Source organism: Stegodyphus dumicola, chromosome 7, assembly GCF_044657685.1.
Source record: "Stegodyphus dumicola isolate Sdum_Otavi_A_Nest chromosome 7, ASM4465768v1".
NCBI classification, from domain to species: Eukaryota; Metazoa; Arthropoda; class Arachnida; order Araneae; family Eresidae; genus Stegodyphus; species Stegodyphus dumicola.
Genome location: NC_140774.1, coordinates 156,956,503 through 156,975,810, shown reverse-complemented (window position 1 = coordinate 156,975,810; position 19,308 = coordinate 156,956,503). Strand labels below are relative to the sequence as shown.

At 34.5% G+C, this 19,308-nt stretch overlaps 1 protein-coding gene across 2 annotated transcripts in view; it reads left to right on the top strand.

Annotated features, from left to right (window-relative positions):
* The window catches only part of LOC118191388 (SUN domain-containing ossification factor-like), a 150,346-nt gene that overhangs the window by 55,423 nt on the left and 75,615 nt on the right, over positions 1–19,308 (top strand). The window contains exon 1 of one of the 2 annotated variants that reach the window (XM_085820953.1): positions 7,313–7,459. The exons of the other annotated variant lie outside the window; for it this stretch is intronic. Within the exon in view, the coding sequence (XP_085677079.1) occupies positions 7,383–7,459 (77 nt within the window). The 5' untranslated portion in view covers positions 7,313–7,382. Of the gene's footprint in view, positions 1–7,312; positions 7,460–19,308 lie in introns of those variants that run through there. 2 annotated transcript variants of the gene reach the window in all.

Genomic DNA, 19,308 nt, shown 5'->3' with positions numbered 1-19,308 from the left:
CTGCGAATTTCCGATTATGTGGCGACGGTGCTGGAAAGCTAAACTACTGAACGATTCCATTTTTCCATTATTTTGTTCTTTTTTAACTACGTAAGAGAAGACGACCTTTCTCGCTCCGTCACATTTTGCACCTACGGCTCAGAAAATCGTTATTCTGCTTAATTTCCAACTCGTCGGTTGTAAGAATATCGAACGTATGTTTCAAGTACGTATCATTTCTGTAAGTACTGCGTTCAAATTAATGTTCTGTATTGCTAAAACACCTTAGCGGGAATATGTTTTTGCATCTTTTTCTGAATTTCTAATTTTAAAAATATGAGAAGTTGTGGTATATAAGCCGAATTTTTTTATTTGCTGACAATGCTTTTCCAGCTGCCATCCATCTTCTAGTATTCATTTCATTTGAAAGTATAACGGACATATAAGAAAGAAATACCTTTCCATGGTTAAGTAGGTTAGGTATTTGAATATGGCAAAGCACACGAGGGCCATCTGCCTAAGAAAGAAAGATGCCTTCGTGGAGAACTTTCTGAGGTAAACCAGCGTAATCATGTCACATATGGGAAAAGCCACAGAAACCATGCAGTAGCCTGTTCACTTAGAATCGAACACAGATCAAATTCCCAGCATTCAGCGGTTTTAACTATGCGGCCATTGGTGAGGCCTTCATGATAAAATGAAGACCGAAGAGTGTCCTCACCCCCTCTCCTTCTTATAGCTAATCATTTTTCGTAGTACATTATCTTCGGAATCAAAAGATATATTTTTTGGACAGTGAACTATATTTTTTTGGACAGTGAACGCTGATATTATCTGAAATGAAAGTCAGGCAGGAATGCTTATGTATTATAACGTAAAAATATTTCAAAGGAAGATCTTACCTATTGAATATCTACCATCAAATTGCAAGAATTTAATCATATTTACCGAAAGTGTTTCTTTATAGTATGTGGAAAAATTTTTTATGCTTGTGAGGTGTGACTTTACGTGAAAAACGTTGGGAAGAACTGTTTTGAGGATAACTCCTATTCTAAATAAACTCAAGTGGAAAAATGAGATGAAAGCCATGACGTACGACGACAGCAGCATTGTAAATAATGAGACAGTCTGATAGTTTAAAGATGCTGCGCCAACGAACGACTTCCGATGCATGAGTTTATGTGTGCGAAGTTGCTAATGCTCGGATAATTAAAATTAACTAAAAATTATTGAAGATACTTCGGATCCCGTTTATAAACGTCGAAGGCTTAAGTCGACCGTCCATTACCCATAAATTTCTTGGGCACATACAGTGGGTACAAAAAGTATTTGCACACATACATTTTTGTTCACATTTTATTAAGAAATACAAAAATTGGCATTTAAAAAATAGAATAAGCTTATTCATTTAAATTAATTACAAAAAATACAATAATATTAATAAAAACATTTTTTGCAACAATATTATAATAGCTTATGTCAAAAAAGTATTTGCACACTCAACTCAACTTTAGCAAATTTGCATTTTTATGCTATTATTTGACAGTCATCCCGCAGTAAATAACATACGTAAGACGACTATAAAAGGAGGTGTTGTCGAAACGTTATCAGTTGATTGTCGATTTCAAATTGTAATGGCATTTAAGAAATCTGAATTGCCGATTTCGTTGCGAAAAATAACTGTTTCTCTACGTGAAAATGGCCTAAGTTATCGAGAAATAGGTAAAAAAGTAAATGTTTGCTTCTCTACTGTTCGGTATGTTATAAAACGTCATAAAGAAAGAGGATCTACATCAAATAACTTGCGCTCTGGACGCCCAAAGAAACTTTCACTGCGAATGAAGCGAAAAATCATAAGAGAAGCATCGAAAAATCCATTTTTTAGTGCAATTACTTTAGCCAATGATGTCGCTTCAACATATGGAGTTCAAATCTGTGCCCAAAGTGTTCGAAATGTCCTGCACGATGCACACATTTGTGAGAGATCTCCAAGGAAAAAACCTCTCATAACTGAACGAAATAGACTGAAGAGACTTGAATTCTCTAAGGACGATATCAATAAGCCAATTGATTTTTGGAAAAATGTCATATTCTCCGACGAGAGTAAGTTCAATATCTTTAAATCAGAGGGCAGGAAATTAGTTTGGAGAATACCTTGTACCGCATTTCATACCCAAAAATGTGTTACCTACAGTTAAACATGGAGGAGGTTCTGTTATGATTTGGGGGTGCATGGCTAGCAAAGAAGTTGGTAATTTGTGTTTCATTGATGGAAATATGACAGCTCGAACCTATATTGATGTGTTCCGAGATAACTTGCCACAAAGTGCAATAAAATTGGGTATCAGTAATTCGTACTATTTTCAGCAAGACAATGATCCCAAGCACACTGCCGGTGTAACACGTATGTGGTTGCTTTATAATGTACCCAGAAAATTTGCCACTCCACCACCGTCACCAGACTTAAATCCTTTGGACAATTTGTGGAATTCTTTGGGTTTAAAAATAAGAAAAAAAGGATGATTTCAAGAAAATCTGCCCTTAAACAAGCCCTTATTGAAGAGTGGTCGAATACTGACCCTACTGTTACAGAAAATTTAATTAAATCAATGCCAGCAAGATTACAAGCAGTAATAGATGCTAAAGGAATGCATACTAAATATTAGTTATTTGAAATTTGCTTATATATTTTACTTCTTTTGTATTCATGCAGGTGTGCAAATACTTTTTTGATACGAGATATTTTAATTTTGTTACAAAAAAGCATTGTTATTTATATTATTGTACTTGTCTGTTTGTTTTGGATGATTAAACTTATTCTGATTTCGCAATACCCATTTTTTTATTTCTTAATGCTTCTTTTTATGAATTGCAAACATAAATGTAGGTGTGCAAATACTTTTTTTACCCACAGTTATATCTTACACTTTTCTTTCTGGTGCTTTGTTGTTTCTTTTCCCGAGTTTTGTATGTGTTTTATAAAATTTGTTGATTGTTGTTAGGTTTATTGGTCAAATTCTGTAGTAACTGGAATTTGCGCTTGACAGAGATCGCATTTCTCTTTCCGGAATATTAACTTTTTTTCGTGTAAATTCAGTTATTTATTATTTTAAATATTTACTTCCTTATTTGATAGAAAAGTTACTACATCAAAGGTTGGCCACACTTCATACCAGTAAGGAACCTCATGTTATAACCCACGAAACCTTTTGAACCACAAGTAGATGTTTATATCTTGCACTTTTCTTTCTGGTGCTTTGTTGTTTATTTTTCCGAGTTTTGTGTGTGTTTTAAAATTTGTTGATAGATTGCAGTTAGGTTTATTGGTCAAATTCTCTAGCAACTGGAATTTGCGCTCGACAGAAATCGCATTTCTCTTTCCGGAATATTAGCTTTTTTTGTGTAAATTCAGTTATTTATTGTTTTAATTATTTACTTCCTTATTTGATATAAAAGTTACTGCATCAAAAGTGGCCACACTTCATGCCAGTAGGAAACCTCATGTTTATAACCCACGAAACATGTTGAACCACAAGTAGCTATTTATATCATTCTAAGTACTTCGTGTTTTGGAATTTAAAAATGATTTTCCTTTTTATAAAGTGGATATTTTATATAAATATTTCCTGTTACTTAGTGCTGTGTTCCTACGTAGTTTCAGATAGCAAGCAATCCTTTTTTTCTCCTTGGTTATGATTGTACTTAACAGATTTTAATAGGAATAAACTTAAGAAATAAAATTGCATAGTGATGTTCACAGTATTGTTAAAAGCTTTTTCATTTGAGTGAGGAATAGTGCAATGAAATAGTATTTTTTTTAAACCCTATTCTCAAAAAGAAGACATTTCGCTCTGCAGATATATACAATTCGATATACCAGATTTTTTTTCACTATAAGCCTGTCAGCTTAGCAGGATTTTTGGACAAAAAAAAAAAAAAAAAAAACTTTTTTTTTTACGTAATTAGCGAATACGCGTTCAGATATGAAAATAAAAGCCAGTCTTAAATCATTTAATTCTTTATCCGTCCAAGATTAATGGGCTTAAAATTCCATATTGAAGAAAGGCTTTCCAATTCATCTTGCACGAAAATTTCTGCCAGTTCCGATTTCGAGTTTGATGTATATTGGAAGAAAAGGAGTCAAGGTACATAGTCGTTTTGGATTTATAATCAAGCAATTACCACATATTCATGATATTTTGGAGAATTTTGAAATTACTAATCCGAACCTTCAGAGCTCGGGAGTACAATCTGGGTTGTTAACTGTGTTTGTATCGTTTGTTTTTTATTTCTTCGAATGCACATTGCAACTTCAAGATATTGGCAGTCCACTTCAGTAAGATTTGAGGTACATTATCAACACAGAATGTTTTAGCTAACTTTTCTGCTATCCTAATAGCTCTTACGTACTTTCGCTGTGGTAAGTAGGAAGAAATGGCTCCTTGTTTGAAACTGCTTAATATTATCGATATTATTGTTAAAGAAGCCTGTCGCAGCACAATTTTTATTTCAATTTTTATTTTGCGAGCCGTATAAAGGGCTAAAGAACCACTTTACTCAATCAATACAGATATTGCCGGGCTATCGCTAATGATGCGATGTTGCCGGCTCACTGATAATCTGCCATGAAAAAAACCAGTTTTGTTTGCCTATGCTATATATATATGTCATGTGACAGATAATTCATTAAATTTAGGATTTCTGATTCAAAAACCATTCGGGTAACTGCCACGTTTAGAGATGCCAGGCTTAAATTAGTCATATTTATCGAGCTTCCTTGCAATGACCTGTTACGTATAATTACTGATGTTCGAGTAATCATGTGCAATAGATTTTGTTGCTTACGCTGCATTTGAGTAAAGTTGCGGAATTCTCCTCCACTGAGTCTAATTTTGGATTCGAGTTTACCTCACCTCTTTTCGCAGCACTTCCCCCATTAAAAAACAATAACATGTGATTTTTTCCCCCTTTTGTTATTGATCCTGACATCTGATCCTGGCTATTAAACGGGTTGGCTGAGTGAGACATTTTTTTGTTTTTTTTTTCCTTATGTATAATAGTAAATACTGGTCAGTTTCCTTTTGAAAGTTTCCATGAGAAAATATCGTGATAACGCTTGCGTATTTAGCATTTTTGCATTAACGATAGGATTTTGGAAATGTTCTTCGAAAAGTACTCCTCCCTTTAGGTAGGCTATGCTTCTGTTTTGCCTTATTTGAATAATCAACCCATGTATTTCCCTTCCTTCAATTCAAATTACTGGTGTTTCATAGTATCTTAATTGGACGAGTAGGTCCTGGGTTCTTCAAGGTTAGTAAATTAGATTGAATTATTCATATGAAGGTAAGATGATCTGCCTAAAGGTGGATGGATGTCTTTGCGGAGAACCTTTTAAGAGGAATGAGTTCATTTTCACGTTACACATGGGCAACATCGGGAAAATTCCCATGCGTCCTGCTCGTTCGCTGGCTTTTGAGCCCAAGCCAAACTGTCAGTCCGTGCAAGTGGAATTATGTTCATTACCTCCAAATCTGCTGTTATTCAGTTTTCAGTTTTTCTCCCCTTTCCACTAAGCCACTACAACGTTTAAATTCTCTTATTAAAACTGTTAATTATATTATTTGTATTGAGATGTTTATCTCCTTTTTCATTTTATCTTATTTATTTATTTTTATTCTTTTAATAAAAGTCACTAAAGTTGTTTTATTGCTAAATGGTTAACAAGATATTAGGAAGTTTCTGTTGTGCAGTATAGGAAAAAGAAAAAAAGTAAAAGATGTAAATGATTTTTAAGAATTAGCATTTAAGTAAATCCTGCTGTATTAAATCGTAAAAAAAAAGGCCATTTTGTTTTTCCTGAAGCCTGGTCTCTTAAAAAATTAAGGTAACGGTTTAACGTATTAAGAAAGTTCAGTCAGCGGTATGAATAAATTTAGAACGTGAAAAATGATAAGCATTGTTTTGCGAATTTTATTGCTGTCGATTTGTTTAATATTCTTTAGTTGTTTTTGAATAATGAAGCAGGTACATCGGGAGCTGGAGGGTTTTAGAATTCGCACTATCTATGTAAGGGAATTTATGTGATGCTCTTGGAGTTCATTGATATCGCTTTCAATAATCGCTCCAGATAAGGAGGGGAAAAAAATCTAAAGTTTAGATGAAAAAAAAAAAAAAAAAATTAATGACGCATAACATAATAAATAACTATAAATTACTCAAAGAGAACGCGGATAATAAGGCATTATTCCTTAACACACGAGGGATATCGTTAACATCCCCAAACGCTTCTGAGTAAACTCTGAACGCAGTTCAGCTGACTTGAGCACAGCTCTTTTATCAAAGCTGATAGCAGCTAAGTCATCTAACTCGCCCTAACAATTGGAGCCCCTATTTATATAGCGTTACCCGGGTATGGCGTTGCACAGATTTCTGGAAGCTTCGGGCAAATTCGGTCGTAGAGTTTCAAAATTGCGTTTTCCCGAATGTTCCAAAAAGCCGTCAAGTTGGCAAAAAATCGCCAGATGTTGCCAAATAGGTAAAAAAAAAAAAAAAAAAAAAAAAAAAAAAAAAAAAAGGTTGCCAAGGTCGTACTATTTACAATTTAAGCGTTGTTACACTCAGTTGAATGATCTCTGTTTCTCTGTAAGAAATAAACCCTTATAATGCAAAACATGTGGGCACAAATTTAATTACGTACAAAATAGGTCCTAAAATTATCACAGTAAAAACATACAATAATAAAAACAATAAAACAATCAAATGAATTTAAATATTTACAGAAATTTGTAACAATGCTTAATTTAAAATTATGAGTGTGAAAATAAAACTGGTGAGTATCCAAATAGTAAATAAGCTGAGAATTTGATCAGAATTCAAAAGCATTATCTTTACTAAAAATGTTAATGCTAACTTATTTGAATTGCATTAACTCTTCAAACAAATTTTTATAAACATGCTTTTTAATTATGCCTATAATTTTATTATCAAATATTAAAAAGGATCCAAGTGATTTGGTATTTTTGAGTTTTCTGCAGATATTTTAGTAAACATTCTCGCATTAAAGTTGTCAAACGTGAATGTTATTGAATTACTGTACCATGGCAACGCCTTCAGTGTCTTGATATTTTTGTTTCTAATGCACGTTACGGGAAATGTGCTTTTATTATATCACAAGAAAACCGTTTTAGACGAATTCGCGCAAATATTTTCCTTTAGTCGCATTATCTTGCAATACATGACATTTTCTGAACCGAAAATCTATTTTCCTGTGTGGGCAGACTTGCAGCTGTTGTTGATACTGAGAATTGAAACGCTCATTCACATCTACAGATCATCGATGATCGGTGTCGTCTTCGCAAAATGGTTATGTATCGAAAAGTTTTTCTGCGCAGTAGAACACGCAAATGTTAGGCATATCGGGTCTTTTTATCATTGTAACTAGTATTTTCGGCAACTTTATTGTTGCTACGTCAATGGAAAGGTAATTAATTATGTTTTTAGCATCTTTTTTAATGTCTCATGAATCGATAATTATTTTTTCAGAGCAAATATCTGTTGTCTATATCTATATTTTACACACATAATCGAATAATTTTTGACGTCATTAATGAAGGGATTTTATCACTGAGAAGTAATTAATAAGCCGACCGGTGACCAAGGGGCTAAAGCTGTGAATTTTATAGTTCCGCTTCAGTTCTGTTTCCAGTAGTTTGTGGTCACCAGTAATTAAAAGCTTTATAATCATTAATAACATTTTGAAGAATATCAGCTCTCTAAATTAACCCTTTGTTGCATACAAATAATCTAGAGTTAAACGAAAATGTTTGTATTTTTTCTACTTAAAATAACCTTAGTAATAATTAAAAAAATTAATTCTATTCAAATTTCGTTTTAAATAATTGCTACAGTTTGTTCACTACAGTGGACAGCAGCCAAATGTACGTACATGCATACAAATCTCTTCCCAACAATTTACGGTCATTGCATTTGAAATCATTTCTTGCCTTGTTTGCAGTGATCATTACCATCTTCAAAATGGTAAATCTACAACTGACATGTACATACAGATCCCCCAAAATACCTTCATTTCGTCGATTGTGATTGAATTCATTTTGCTACGATTTTGTAACCTGTACCTATTGGATTCAAATATCAAATGTTCTAGAAATTCCTTGCCAAACATAAACATTTCCAGTGGTGTTTTGGCTTGATAAGCAGTACATTTGGGTTTCAATTCACTCTTTTCAGTAGATATTTATGTACACACTCCACAATTTTCTCAAACTGACATTTAAAATGAAATGTCTAAAATTATTAATTATGAATAAAAAATGGCAGTATAATAAAATGTAAGGAATATTATATAATGTTTACTATGAGAAATTGTACTAACTTGGAAACAGAAGTAGCAGCCATTTTCCAAATAGCGATGCTTTACTTAGTGATGCTATACAGCCAACTATGATCGACAGTTGAAAGTTCTAATAATATAGAATGAATAAACACAGGAATGGAATCATGCAACAAAGGGTTAATGATCTGGTGTTATATTGTTGCGTGCTTACGGGTTCGTAATAGATTGAATGCGCAAGTCTGATGAAAAGTTAACAAAGTTTATTTTTATCACAAGAAATAAAGCAAAATGCTGAAATTTTTCCTCACAGATATTCGTACAATATACGCAATAGTTATATTTCAAACTACTGAAACGTTAAATAGAACACAATTCAAAGTGCAGAGAAAGCCAATCCGATCTCACCGCGAATTCGCTACAATCAACAACAAAAACTTAGTAAACAACTGAATTGAGACGTTTTTCTCCGGCTTTTATAAGCTTTTTAATCATACGCGAGAACATTCTGGTATTTTCTCGAGGTTTCTGGAAAGCAAATGCGCGTGCTCCTGTATTTTTACTTTTCCTTTATTTTTACTATTTACTACAAAAAAATAGCTAAATAAATACAAATTCCGTTACAATATTGTTACGAATTTTGTATAGTGTAACAGGAAAGGCCTCAAGAAATGCAAAACTTTGCCTGAAAATAAGATAAACAGAGTCAAGAAAATTTAAGGTCTGGTTTCTGTATAACTTTAATTGGCCTCCAGGAGTGTTTCAACACCTGGGTACCTGTAGAACAGATAAGACATTTCGATTGATATCAAGGGATACCCTAAATTAAGAAATTAATAATTTTTTTAAATTCTAATATTTCAATATTCATTTAAGTATTAAAGCATTTAATGATATTATGATCTTAACTCTAGGTCCAGAAAGCCAACTGTAATTGATCCTTATATGTAACTGTAACCTATCCGGCTCTTATGTGTAACTTTAATAGTATATGCCTTCCGGTAATTTCAAGAAGTTACTGAGAATTTCTTGGCGGCCGAGGGTAAACTATATAAGACCAGAGAGAGCATTATCCCTCAATTTTTAATTTCCGAGTTGACTTCAGAGTATTGAAAGATCTCCTTGTGAGCTCTGTTCTTTAGATGCGCTTTGCATTTCGTTGAGTTTAACGTTCTTAGTAGAAGTAATAATTACTGATTGTGGTCTGTCATACTGAGAAGAACTCTACTGATTTGTGGACAGTTCCAAAACTGTAAAGTGTTTCCTTTGGGAAAAGTAAATTTTATCAAGCTGTCATCGGTTCTGTGTGTATTCAATGCATTACGAACCCCTATGCGCGCAACAGTATGCACAGAAACGGTACTAAGTTAGCTATTGGGCTATCAAAGATAAGGTTAAATTGTCTTCATTATTTGCGAACAGGATCCCTTAGCAGCACACTTTTTAGAATTTTTGCTTAGTAATTCAGAGTTTTAGAACAGTTTATGCTTTGTCTAGTACATTTTGCAGACCGAATTAATCGTGTCTTTTAAATTTTTTTAAAGCAAATACGTGCATGATTAAAGGATTTGTTTGGAATCCTGTGATTTGCTAAGGCTGAACAAAAGAGTTGCAGAATCGTGTAATGATGAGCCCCCTGAAACCGAGCTGTTTAGATTGCAGGCCGTTGCGTCGCTCTGACGCTGGTGTTAATATTACGACTTTTGTAATATCAAGTTACTGGGGAAAATTTATTACTTCTGTAATGGAAGAGCATGCCATTTTATTCCTTTTTAATGGCTCGACTTTTTGACGTCGGCCTTTAGATATCAAATTGTATGGGAAACACGCATGGATGTATTTACCCGTTTATCGTTGCAAGTTAAAACAATTAGCTACGTAAAGTTTTCGCGCTTTACCTTATGTGTAACATACGTATAAGCGAGTGTTTTTCGGAAAGCCTACTTCGAAGGCATTACTTTCCCATTAGCCAAGAGTGTGCTGTGAGTTAATTCAGTAATCCAGTTGAAGAGTAATTTGCAATCATTACTTCAAGACTCGGGCTGTACTGCTTCCCCCCCCGTTCTACGTTTTGCCGTATTCAAATAATTTAACCACACAAGATGTAGACTTTTACTCGGAATCTTGAAGTTTCTTTTATTTGATCAGTGTAATATAAATTAAATTGATAAATGTTTTCAGTATTTACTGTAATTTTATTTGAGTCAATGAAACAAGATAACGAATAATTGTAGCAACTCAAAAATAAAAACTATTTTACGGTGCGTACAAACAAGTTTTATTTTACATACATTATTCTATTATGATAGGTCCGCACCAGTGGCCGAGTGGTTAAGACCTCTGAATAGTGGTAGTTCCACATGGGTTTGAATGAACCCAAGCGAACGGGCTGGTTACATAGTTGGTTAGTTTTCCTTATGTGTAATGTGATTAGAGATAGTTTCTCTCAGTAGTTTCTCTCAGAAAATCCTTCATGAAGGCATTCTTTAGGCACTTAGGCCTCGTGTGCCATATTCATGTAACGTAATCTAACCTATCTTATAGTGATAGAATAACAGTTCTTAGTGGATGTTATAAAATGTATACAATTTTGGATAAATAGCTTGTAAAAAAAAGGAATAATGAAGAGAGAACTTTTAGGAAATTTCAGGGTGTCTGGAAACAGGAAGATTCGAAATTATATCCAATGCTAATAAAGTTAAGGGTAATATTTATACCATTTGTTTGTGAATGGAAAATGGGTTTCAAAGCTCATGTTTGTAAACTTAGTAAGCCAAACCAAAAGCAAACAGTGAAATATAAAATTATTCATGTGATGCAAAAAATGCAACTTCTAGTTAATTTTGGTCAGTCCGGTTTATTATTCTTTGTTTTTCTGCAAGATAATCAAATGAACTTCAGGTAGTGAATCAGTTTTTTTTAGGCTTCCGAATGCATCAAAACTGCGTTAATTGATGATTCGAATTTCATTCTTTGGGTTTTACTCAAGGAACTAAAACTCTGTTTTGCTGTCTTTTGCAATTCATTAATAAACAGTATGCTTCATCGTATAAAGCACTACACTAACGCAAAGTAATTTTTAACAAGAAAAGTACTTGTATGGTTTTATGAAACGTGTATTGAGCATCTTTTGTTACTAAGATTAATGCTGAAAGGAATTACTTATTAATCTGTTAATTATGTTGAAGCCCTTATTATTTTGCTGCTTCTACATGAAAATTATGTATTTCTTTAATTTTATTTTTTAATTAAAACCATCTTGAAGTTAAACGTAATTTATTTGCTATCTAAATGTGCATTTGCGCTATAATGGGGACAAAGTATTTTTTAAATACATTGTTTAAAACACTTGTATGCGTTATAATTTGAAAAGCGATAAGAACGAAACGAAAAGTTTATCACCAGCTGTCGTATAACGAACTTCTTTTGAAAGATGACTATCTCAGCTTATTGATATTCCTGTAAGCTTTAAATAATCTTTGCAAGTATATTGATATTGCGATAAAACTTGGCGTACGTGAATCAACAGTTGGCGGTTAAGTCACCAACATGATAAGATTGTGTATGAGTTTGAATTGGACACAATTACCCTAATGGGTCCATTTACCTCATTCACGTAATACCGGCTTTAGTTGCATATTATCACGAAACATAAGAGTGACACCAAGTTTTTAATATATTATGAGAACGAATTCACAAATAAAATGGGTTTATTTGACAGTTTACTCGCCAGTTAACCTCGTATTAGTGGCATAAATACATGCGCACTTTATAACGCGTGTTATGAAAGGCATTAGCGATAAAATGCTGTCGTACGTGGTGTACGCGCCTTCCACGATCTTAACCGGACATTGTTCATGTTGTGCAACTTCCGTTGTGCTGTTGCATTTGGAGATGTCGAACATTTTTTTACTCTTAACCTTGGTGAATCGCTAATTAGCGAAAGGTCTGTAATTTTGCTAGATAGATAACTGTGATAATTGTGTGACAAATTGTTTCAGTGTAATATTACAGCTCTTGTGTTTATCTCTTATATGTCAGACATTTCTCGCTTTTCATTTGTAAATAAAACCCGAATATTTGACTCATTGCTCAGCCTTTCGACATATTTCGTCATGTGGTCACGATCTTCCAACCATGAAAGTGTGATACATTTTTAAGATACATATTGTTCGATGCAGTAAAAACATTATCATTCTCACAACACCAGCCAAACATTACATATTCAAAACTGCCATAATAAAGCCTAAATATTCAAAATCAAAATCCTAAACTAAACAATAAATGAACCTATATATTTGAAGTCTTCTGTGAATTTGTCAGGCAATTTCAAAGACCTCGCTGAAAACGGAGCGCATAAATCGGATATAATCCAGTGTAAAATAATTTGGCATCTTTTTAGCTTCAGGTTCACGTATAATAAAGTAAATGTATTGAAATAAACTTTGTGCAGTTAAATAAGTGCAACATTTAATGAAAGTGTATGCAATGAATATTAGACAAATTCTGTTCTCTGTTAATTTACATGTAGCCTAACACATGTAAATTAATGTAACTTCTGTTGTATTGCTATGAGTATAACTCTTTACTTCTGAATCAAGGGGATTTATTGCTCTGTTGGCATAGTGGTAGGCCAGCTGCCAGTCTTGGGTTTGAGTTCGAATCCCGTATGAATATTTTTAAGTGTATATTGTATTTTTGGCATGGAGCTTTTAAAATGCCGATAAATCAAAAGGTCACTCGGAAGTTTGGTACTTGGAAAAGAAGGCTAGAAGACTTTCGCGTCCGTTCCCCTAGAAGCATCTCCATTAAAACTGGGACGAGGTGGGCAAACTCATTCTGTCATTTGTAAGATGACTAAAGCCAGTGACTGCTGCAAAGCGGACATGATCTAGACTATATTCAAATCGGGAGAATAAGTCAGAAAAACGTACATTTTGCTATACCTTCAGCTAATATCTGTCTCACCAATTGCCATAGGGTTAAGACTCCTGAAGATTGGTGGGTCAACCTTTGTTTAAACCCCAACGAATAGGCTAACTGTAGGAGCGTTTGTTTTCATGGTTTCGCCGTATATATTTTGAATATGTATTAGTTTTCTGTTGAAAGTTCTCTAGACATACGGCCCCAGTGCACTTTGCCAATCCAGTCCAATCCAGCAAATCCTCGCTGCAAATACAAAACCTAAATATGAACTAAAATAAAAAGGAATGTTTATTATTGAGATGTATGTTTAGCCGCAATTAAATAATCCAGTCCAGTGTCATTTTATATTCCGCCACAAAGAACCGTAGTCATACGGAATCGCCATTACCTTCTGTGTCTACTAAGATTCGTTGCCTTTTTTTGTTCTATTCTTAAGCTTCCTTTTAAACGTTTTCGATAAAGAAACTGAACAATTCCCATCCGAATTTCTTCAGTGAAAAGTACCATAATTCAAATACCAAATATTTAACTCTTCCGTATACTGTGCGTTAGTTTGTATGTACAACTTACAAAAAGCCTTGTGATAGCCTGTGTGAAAAGCCCCCCCCCCCCGCCAGGTTATAATTTCTTATGATCTTGATTCTCCTTCGTAAAAATAAAAAAGTAAATATTGGGACCCCTGGAAAGAACGCTGTGCATTCAGGCTGTTCTTAGTAATCTTTTTGTTTAGAAGTTTCTTAAATTTAAAAAAAAAAAAAAAAAAAAAAAAAAAAAAAAAGAATTTCGATCTTTTTTTCTACTTTGAAGCTCTGGTCTGTAACCTTTCGGAAGTCTGGGGAACGCGTTGCTGTTTCTTTCCTTTTGCCTTTCTTTTAAAGGGTATAGTAGTCTAAGCATAAAAAAAAAAAAAAAAAAAAAAGTGTGTTGTCATTTTAGATAAACGTGGAAGCTATAAACTTCTCAGCCATCGACCTCCCTTTGAAGAGGTAAATAACCGTATCTCTCGGAAATCTGTATTCTTGCCCTGAAAACACGGAGAGCTAACGCTGTGTAGTTTTATGCTTTTTCTTCCCCGAGTGTCATGTGCTTTTCTAGCATAGTGAACTCATGAATCATGATCTATGAATGGTCCCCTGTTCTCGCTTATTCTGAAACGCCGGCACGTGAATGGAAACACTCGACGGTTGACAGGTTTGTTTAGTCATCTGTCAATTTCTGAAGATCAGTTGCTTATGGTATTGAGGCTATGTTTGTCTTTTAATTCGTACTCTTTGTTTTCATATCCGAGATACAGAAGCACTATATTTGAATTGCTGTGTTTTGAAAGTGCAGATTTTTTTAAGTACTCTCGGTAGAGTCGTCTTAACGGACGCCACAAACATAGTTAATCCATTTGCATTTCATTTTTATGAGTGATTGCCGTATTATTTTTCCCAGCACACTCTTTTGCCGAAGAGCTGTTAAGACGGCACTGATTCTCTGGATTCTCTGGAAAAAAGAAGTATAATCATTAAAATTCCGAAGAAATGGACACATTTTAGTTGTTGCCCGCCTTTGAACAAAGGAAAAAGTTGGCAACGTATGTTGTGTTCCTCATCGTCAATGAAGTTGATCTCATATTTTGTTTCTTTATTATTATGAATTAAAACGAAATATTATTATTTATTAATCTTTCAAAATTAGCATCCTCTGTTAGTTAATCTACTTTCAACTTCTCTAGAAAGGCGAATTTTTGGGCTCATGTGAATCCTTTGTACTCAGTCACCACTTTTTTTGATGCTGTAACTCGAGAGGTGACTCTCGATCACCACTCGGTTTGACGGTAATGATGTTTATTTAGGCACTATCTCATCCCGAGTGTATTCAGTAATACATGCATATGAAACAGCTTCCAATCTTTAATCTGAAATACATTTTAGGTTTATTTTTATATATGCTTCTTCAATGATAGTTCGAACTCGACAGTCTTGGCAACGGGAATATTATTTTCAAAGGTACGGAGCCCAGTAAGCATGGAATACGATGAAAGAATCCATTGAAGAGAAGATGAATTCGATATTTCGTTCATGAAGAACGACATTACGTCTATGCGTAGACTGCTTGACGCTAGAGAAGAGGAAGGCAGTGATGAAGTAAGAGGTGTAAGAACGCGGAAAATCAGGGTAATAAAAAGATAGTGATTGTGAAAACGACAGTTATTCGCAGAAATCGGAGTGTATAACGTGCACAGAATTCCATGGAATACCGTTTATGTCTGGCGAAAGAGCCGCAGGACCGCAAGTATCTTTTCAAGTTCGCTGTAAGAAATTGACGAAACGGCGGAAAATCCCTTCGAGCTACTGCTTCACCCGAGCGAAAAAGGGTCTAAAGTGCAGAGGGTTAATCACAGTGGTGATACATAAGATAAATATTGTTACGTTATTTTCTTCACGTTCCTACGGGGTTCGTAAATTTGGAGTGAATAACGACGACACTTGATGAAGTATCGAAACACACTTTATTTAGCCAATATTAATCAGGACAGCTCCAATAACACTTTTTACAGTCGTCGAAAATTTACCATAAACACGCTGGAACAATCAGCGACACTGTCAGGAAATAACGGTGGAGATAGCTTCACTGCAAAGCACCACAGTATAGCTTCCGACTCTGTTTGGTCGTTCTCCGAACTCCACGGACTCTCGAGACTCCACGCGATGCACTCGACGATACACAAGAGTATAGCTCTCGACTCAGCGCAGTCTAAGACAAAACTCGACGATGCGCTAATTCACGATGAACTAAAAGACTTTTTCGATGCACTCGACTGCCAACTCGGCGCTAGACTTCGAGACACTCGCCCAATGATTGACTGTCAGCTCGCTAGACGAGGCACACACACTAACTGACTGCGGACCAGCAGGGTTTATATAGCTTTCGGCTTGTGTTCGAGAACATTCTAGGCTAAACCATAAGAATTCGTTCCAGAAGGTTCTCCATGGGGAAGCCATCTCATAGCGCCTGTACATTTCGAAACAATATGACATTTGGTTTAAGAAATGCAACTCAATCAGAATGTTGTTATTGCTTACTTATAGTATCAGAAGATGAAAATGCGCTATGTATGTAGTTCATTGATTTTTAAAAACTAGTAACCGTGCCATGTGTTTTAAGCAGAAGAATTCCCTTCAGTGAAATTGGCCGTAAGATAAAAAGTCTATCAATCGCTTGCTTTCATATATTATTAACTCTTAGTGTCTTATTGCATTATTTTGTGAAATATCATTTGCTGTAATTGATAAAGATGCAAGATTTCAAAAAAGTAAGTTAAAGTAGCAAAATTAAGTCTATACAAATAATAGCCAGTACAAATAACGTTTTTTTCAAGAAATATCTTACTTATGTAACAGTTAAACGCTAATTTAACTTCATAAATTAACAAATAATATCCTTCATCCCCAAATTCAAATGTATAATAGTGCACTCATTTTAAAGTATTAAAACTTTACAAAACAAACCAGTTAAACTTTTGTTTAGTGAATAAATATGTATGAAATCAAAATATAAGTATTATTGCATTACACAGCTTGATAGATCAATCAGCATCGAGCGTCTGACTAAACAGCTCAAATTCCTTTTGTATTCTGGCTTCGCTGAACAATACCTTCTTTCCAGTAATACTCGTGTGTCGTCAGGTCGTCAGTACAAGTGTAATGAGCTGATGTTCCTATTTACCGCAAAATTTTCGTAACATACATACATAGAAAATATGCTTGTATGTTAAGAAATTTTTCTTTCTTCGAATAGCAGTTGCATTCAAAAATAACAAATCTAAATGTTGAGGCACTGAAATATTGCAGTTGAGGATACACATATTAGATCTAATTTCATAGGTAGATTGGTTGGTTTATTTAATTATGTCAAAGTACGCGACGGATATCTGCTTAAGGGAAGGGATGCATTTGTAGAGAACCTTTTAAGGAAACTAACTCCTATTCTAATAATTTTGTGCATCTCCAAATCAGATGATGGTGGTTCAGTGGGTTTACTAATTTGAACACTTTTACGTTTTTAACAATATTTTAATTACTATATACAGAGCGTATTCTTAGGCCGCCGCCTTCCACATGAACAAACTTTATTCTCTTACAACTAAGCGAGCAACAGCGCCCTCTAGCCTTTTTCTTCAAATTACACAACACTCCCCACCTGAACTCGGTGGAGAGTTCATCTTTCAGCAATATATTCTAGAATATACAATTAATATTTCGACAATAAATCCTGGAGAAATGGTTAAATATAACAAACATGCATACATAATTATAAGCACATAAAATTTTACAAAACATTAAATAATACCTATCAGCAAGGTCAGGAGAATCAAACCTAAAAATACAAATACAAACATTAGTTAAGTTCCATATTATATAACAATTGTATAGGCCTTTTTAAGGTACCAGTAGGTGTTTTAATTATGCAAGATCTTATTTTACCATCTCTGCCTGGCATTAATTCCAAAATTTTACCTATTGTCCAAAGATTTCTGGGATGTTTGTCGTCATGAATCAAGACAATATCGTTGATTTTAAACTGAGATGCGTTAGAGTGTGGAGGACAAATATTGGCAGATCTCAGATTAAAAAGATACTCTGATCTCCAACGCTTCCAAAAATGATTTAAAATATCTTGATGGTATTTATATCGTTTAATAATTGAATTTCTTGACCCAGTCAAATTATTTGATGTTATTTTATTAGCAGGCAGAGATAGCAATCGTCTACCAACCAGAAATTGAGAGGGCGTTAGTGGAGAAGGTTCATTGGGATCGGTAAACACGTAGGTAATTGGTCTACAATTAATCATTGCCTCGATTTCAATGAGCACTGTTTCAAGCTCTTTCACAGTAAGGGATGATCGACCAATAATTTTTCGCAAGCTGGATTTTATGGTTCGTACCATACGCTCCCAAAACCCTCCCCACCATGGACCCCTCTCAATAATAAATTTCCAATTTATGCCTCTAGCAGAAAATAATTCTTTCACAGATGAGTCACTCAAAGTTTTAAAAATATGTTTTAGTTCTTTATCAGCTCTTTTAAAAGTCTTGGCATTATCGGAAGTACACGGTGGTACACAGTCCTCGGCGAGCTAAAAATCTTCGGAAAGCTAGCAAAAAACTTTCAGTGCTGAGATCAGTTACTATCTCTATATGTAAGGCACGAGTGACCGCACACGTTAACAACAGCATGTAAACTTTACCTTGCCTGTCTTTCGTAAAAAATGGACCGGCGAAGTCCAACCCGGTCACAGCAAATGGAGGCGACTCTTGGATTCTGTCTGGAGGAAGTGGAGCGATATCCTGTACCCCAGGACGAGCACTATATCGTTTGCATATCACACATTTTCTGATGATAGTCTTAACACGCTGTCTTCCCTTAATGATCCAATATTTGTCTCTGATCTGAGTTAGTGTCGAATTAACTCCAGCATGGAATACCCTTTCATGCGAGTCCATGATGATCAACTCGGTAAACTTGCATTTTGAGGGTAATAGAATAGGATGTTTTAAATTCTCGTGACAGTCTGCAAATTGAATGCGATCTTTCAACCGAAGAATTCCCTCCTCATCAAGCCTTGGATTAAGGGAGTAGATGGAAGAATCGAGAATTGATTTTTTATTTGATAACTTAATTATTTCCGCTTGATACGATTCTCGTTGCGTAATTTTTACCCAATAATGTTCAGCTGCTTTAATCTCAAAAGCACTTAAAGGTCCATTCTCTGTAGACCTTTTCCGAAGCCTCCCAATAAATCTAAATACATAGGCAGTAATTCGAAGTAATTTTCCTAAAGAACTGAACTTTTCTATATGCAAAATTGGGGATTCATTGTTAATTACAGGTGCAGTCAAAATAATACTTTTTCTTAAGAAAAAGTATTATTTTGTTTTGGAAAGTTTTCAATAGGAAAACGCAACCAGTGTGGCCCATGCCACCACAAATCATTCTTAATTAGTGACTGAGCACTAATTCCTCGAGTTAGTAAATCGGAAGGATTTTGTTTCCCTTCGCAAT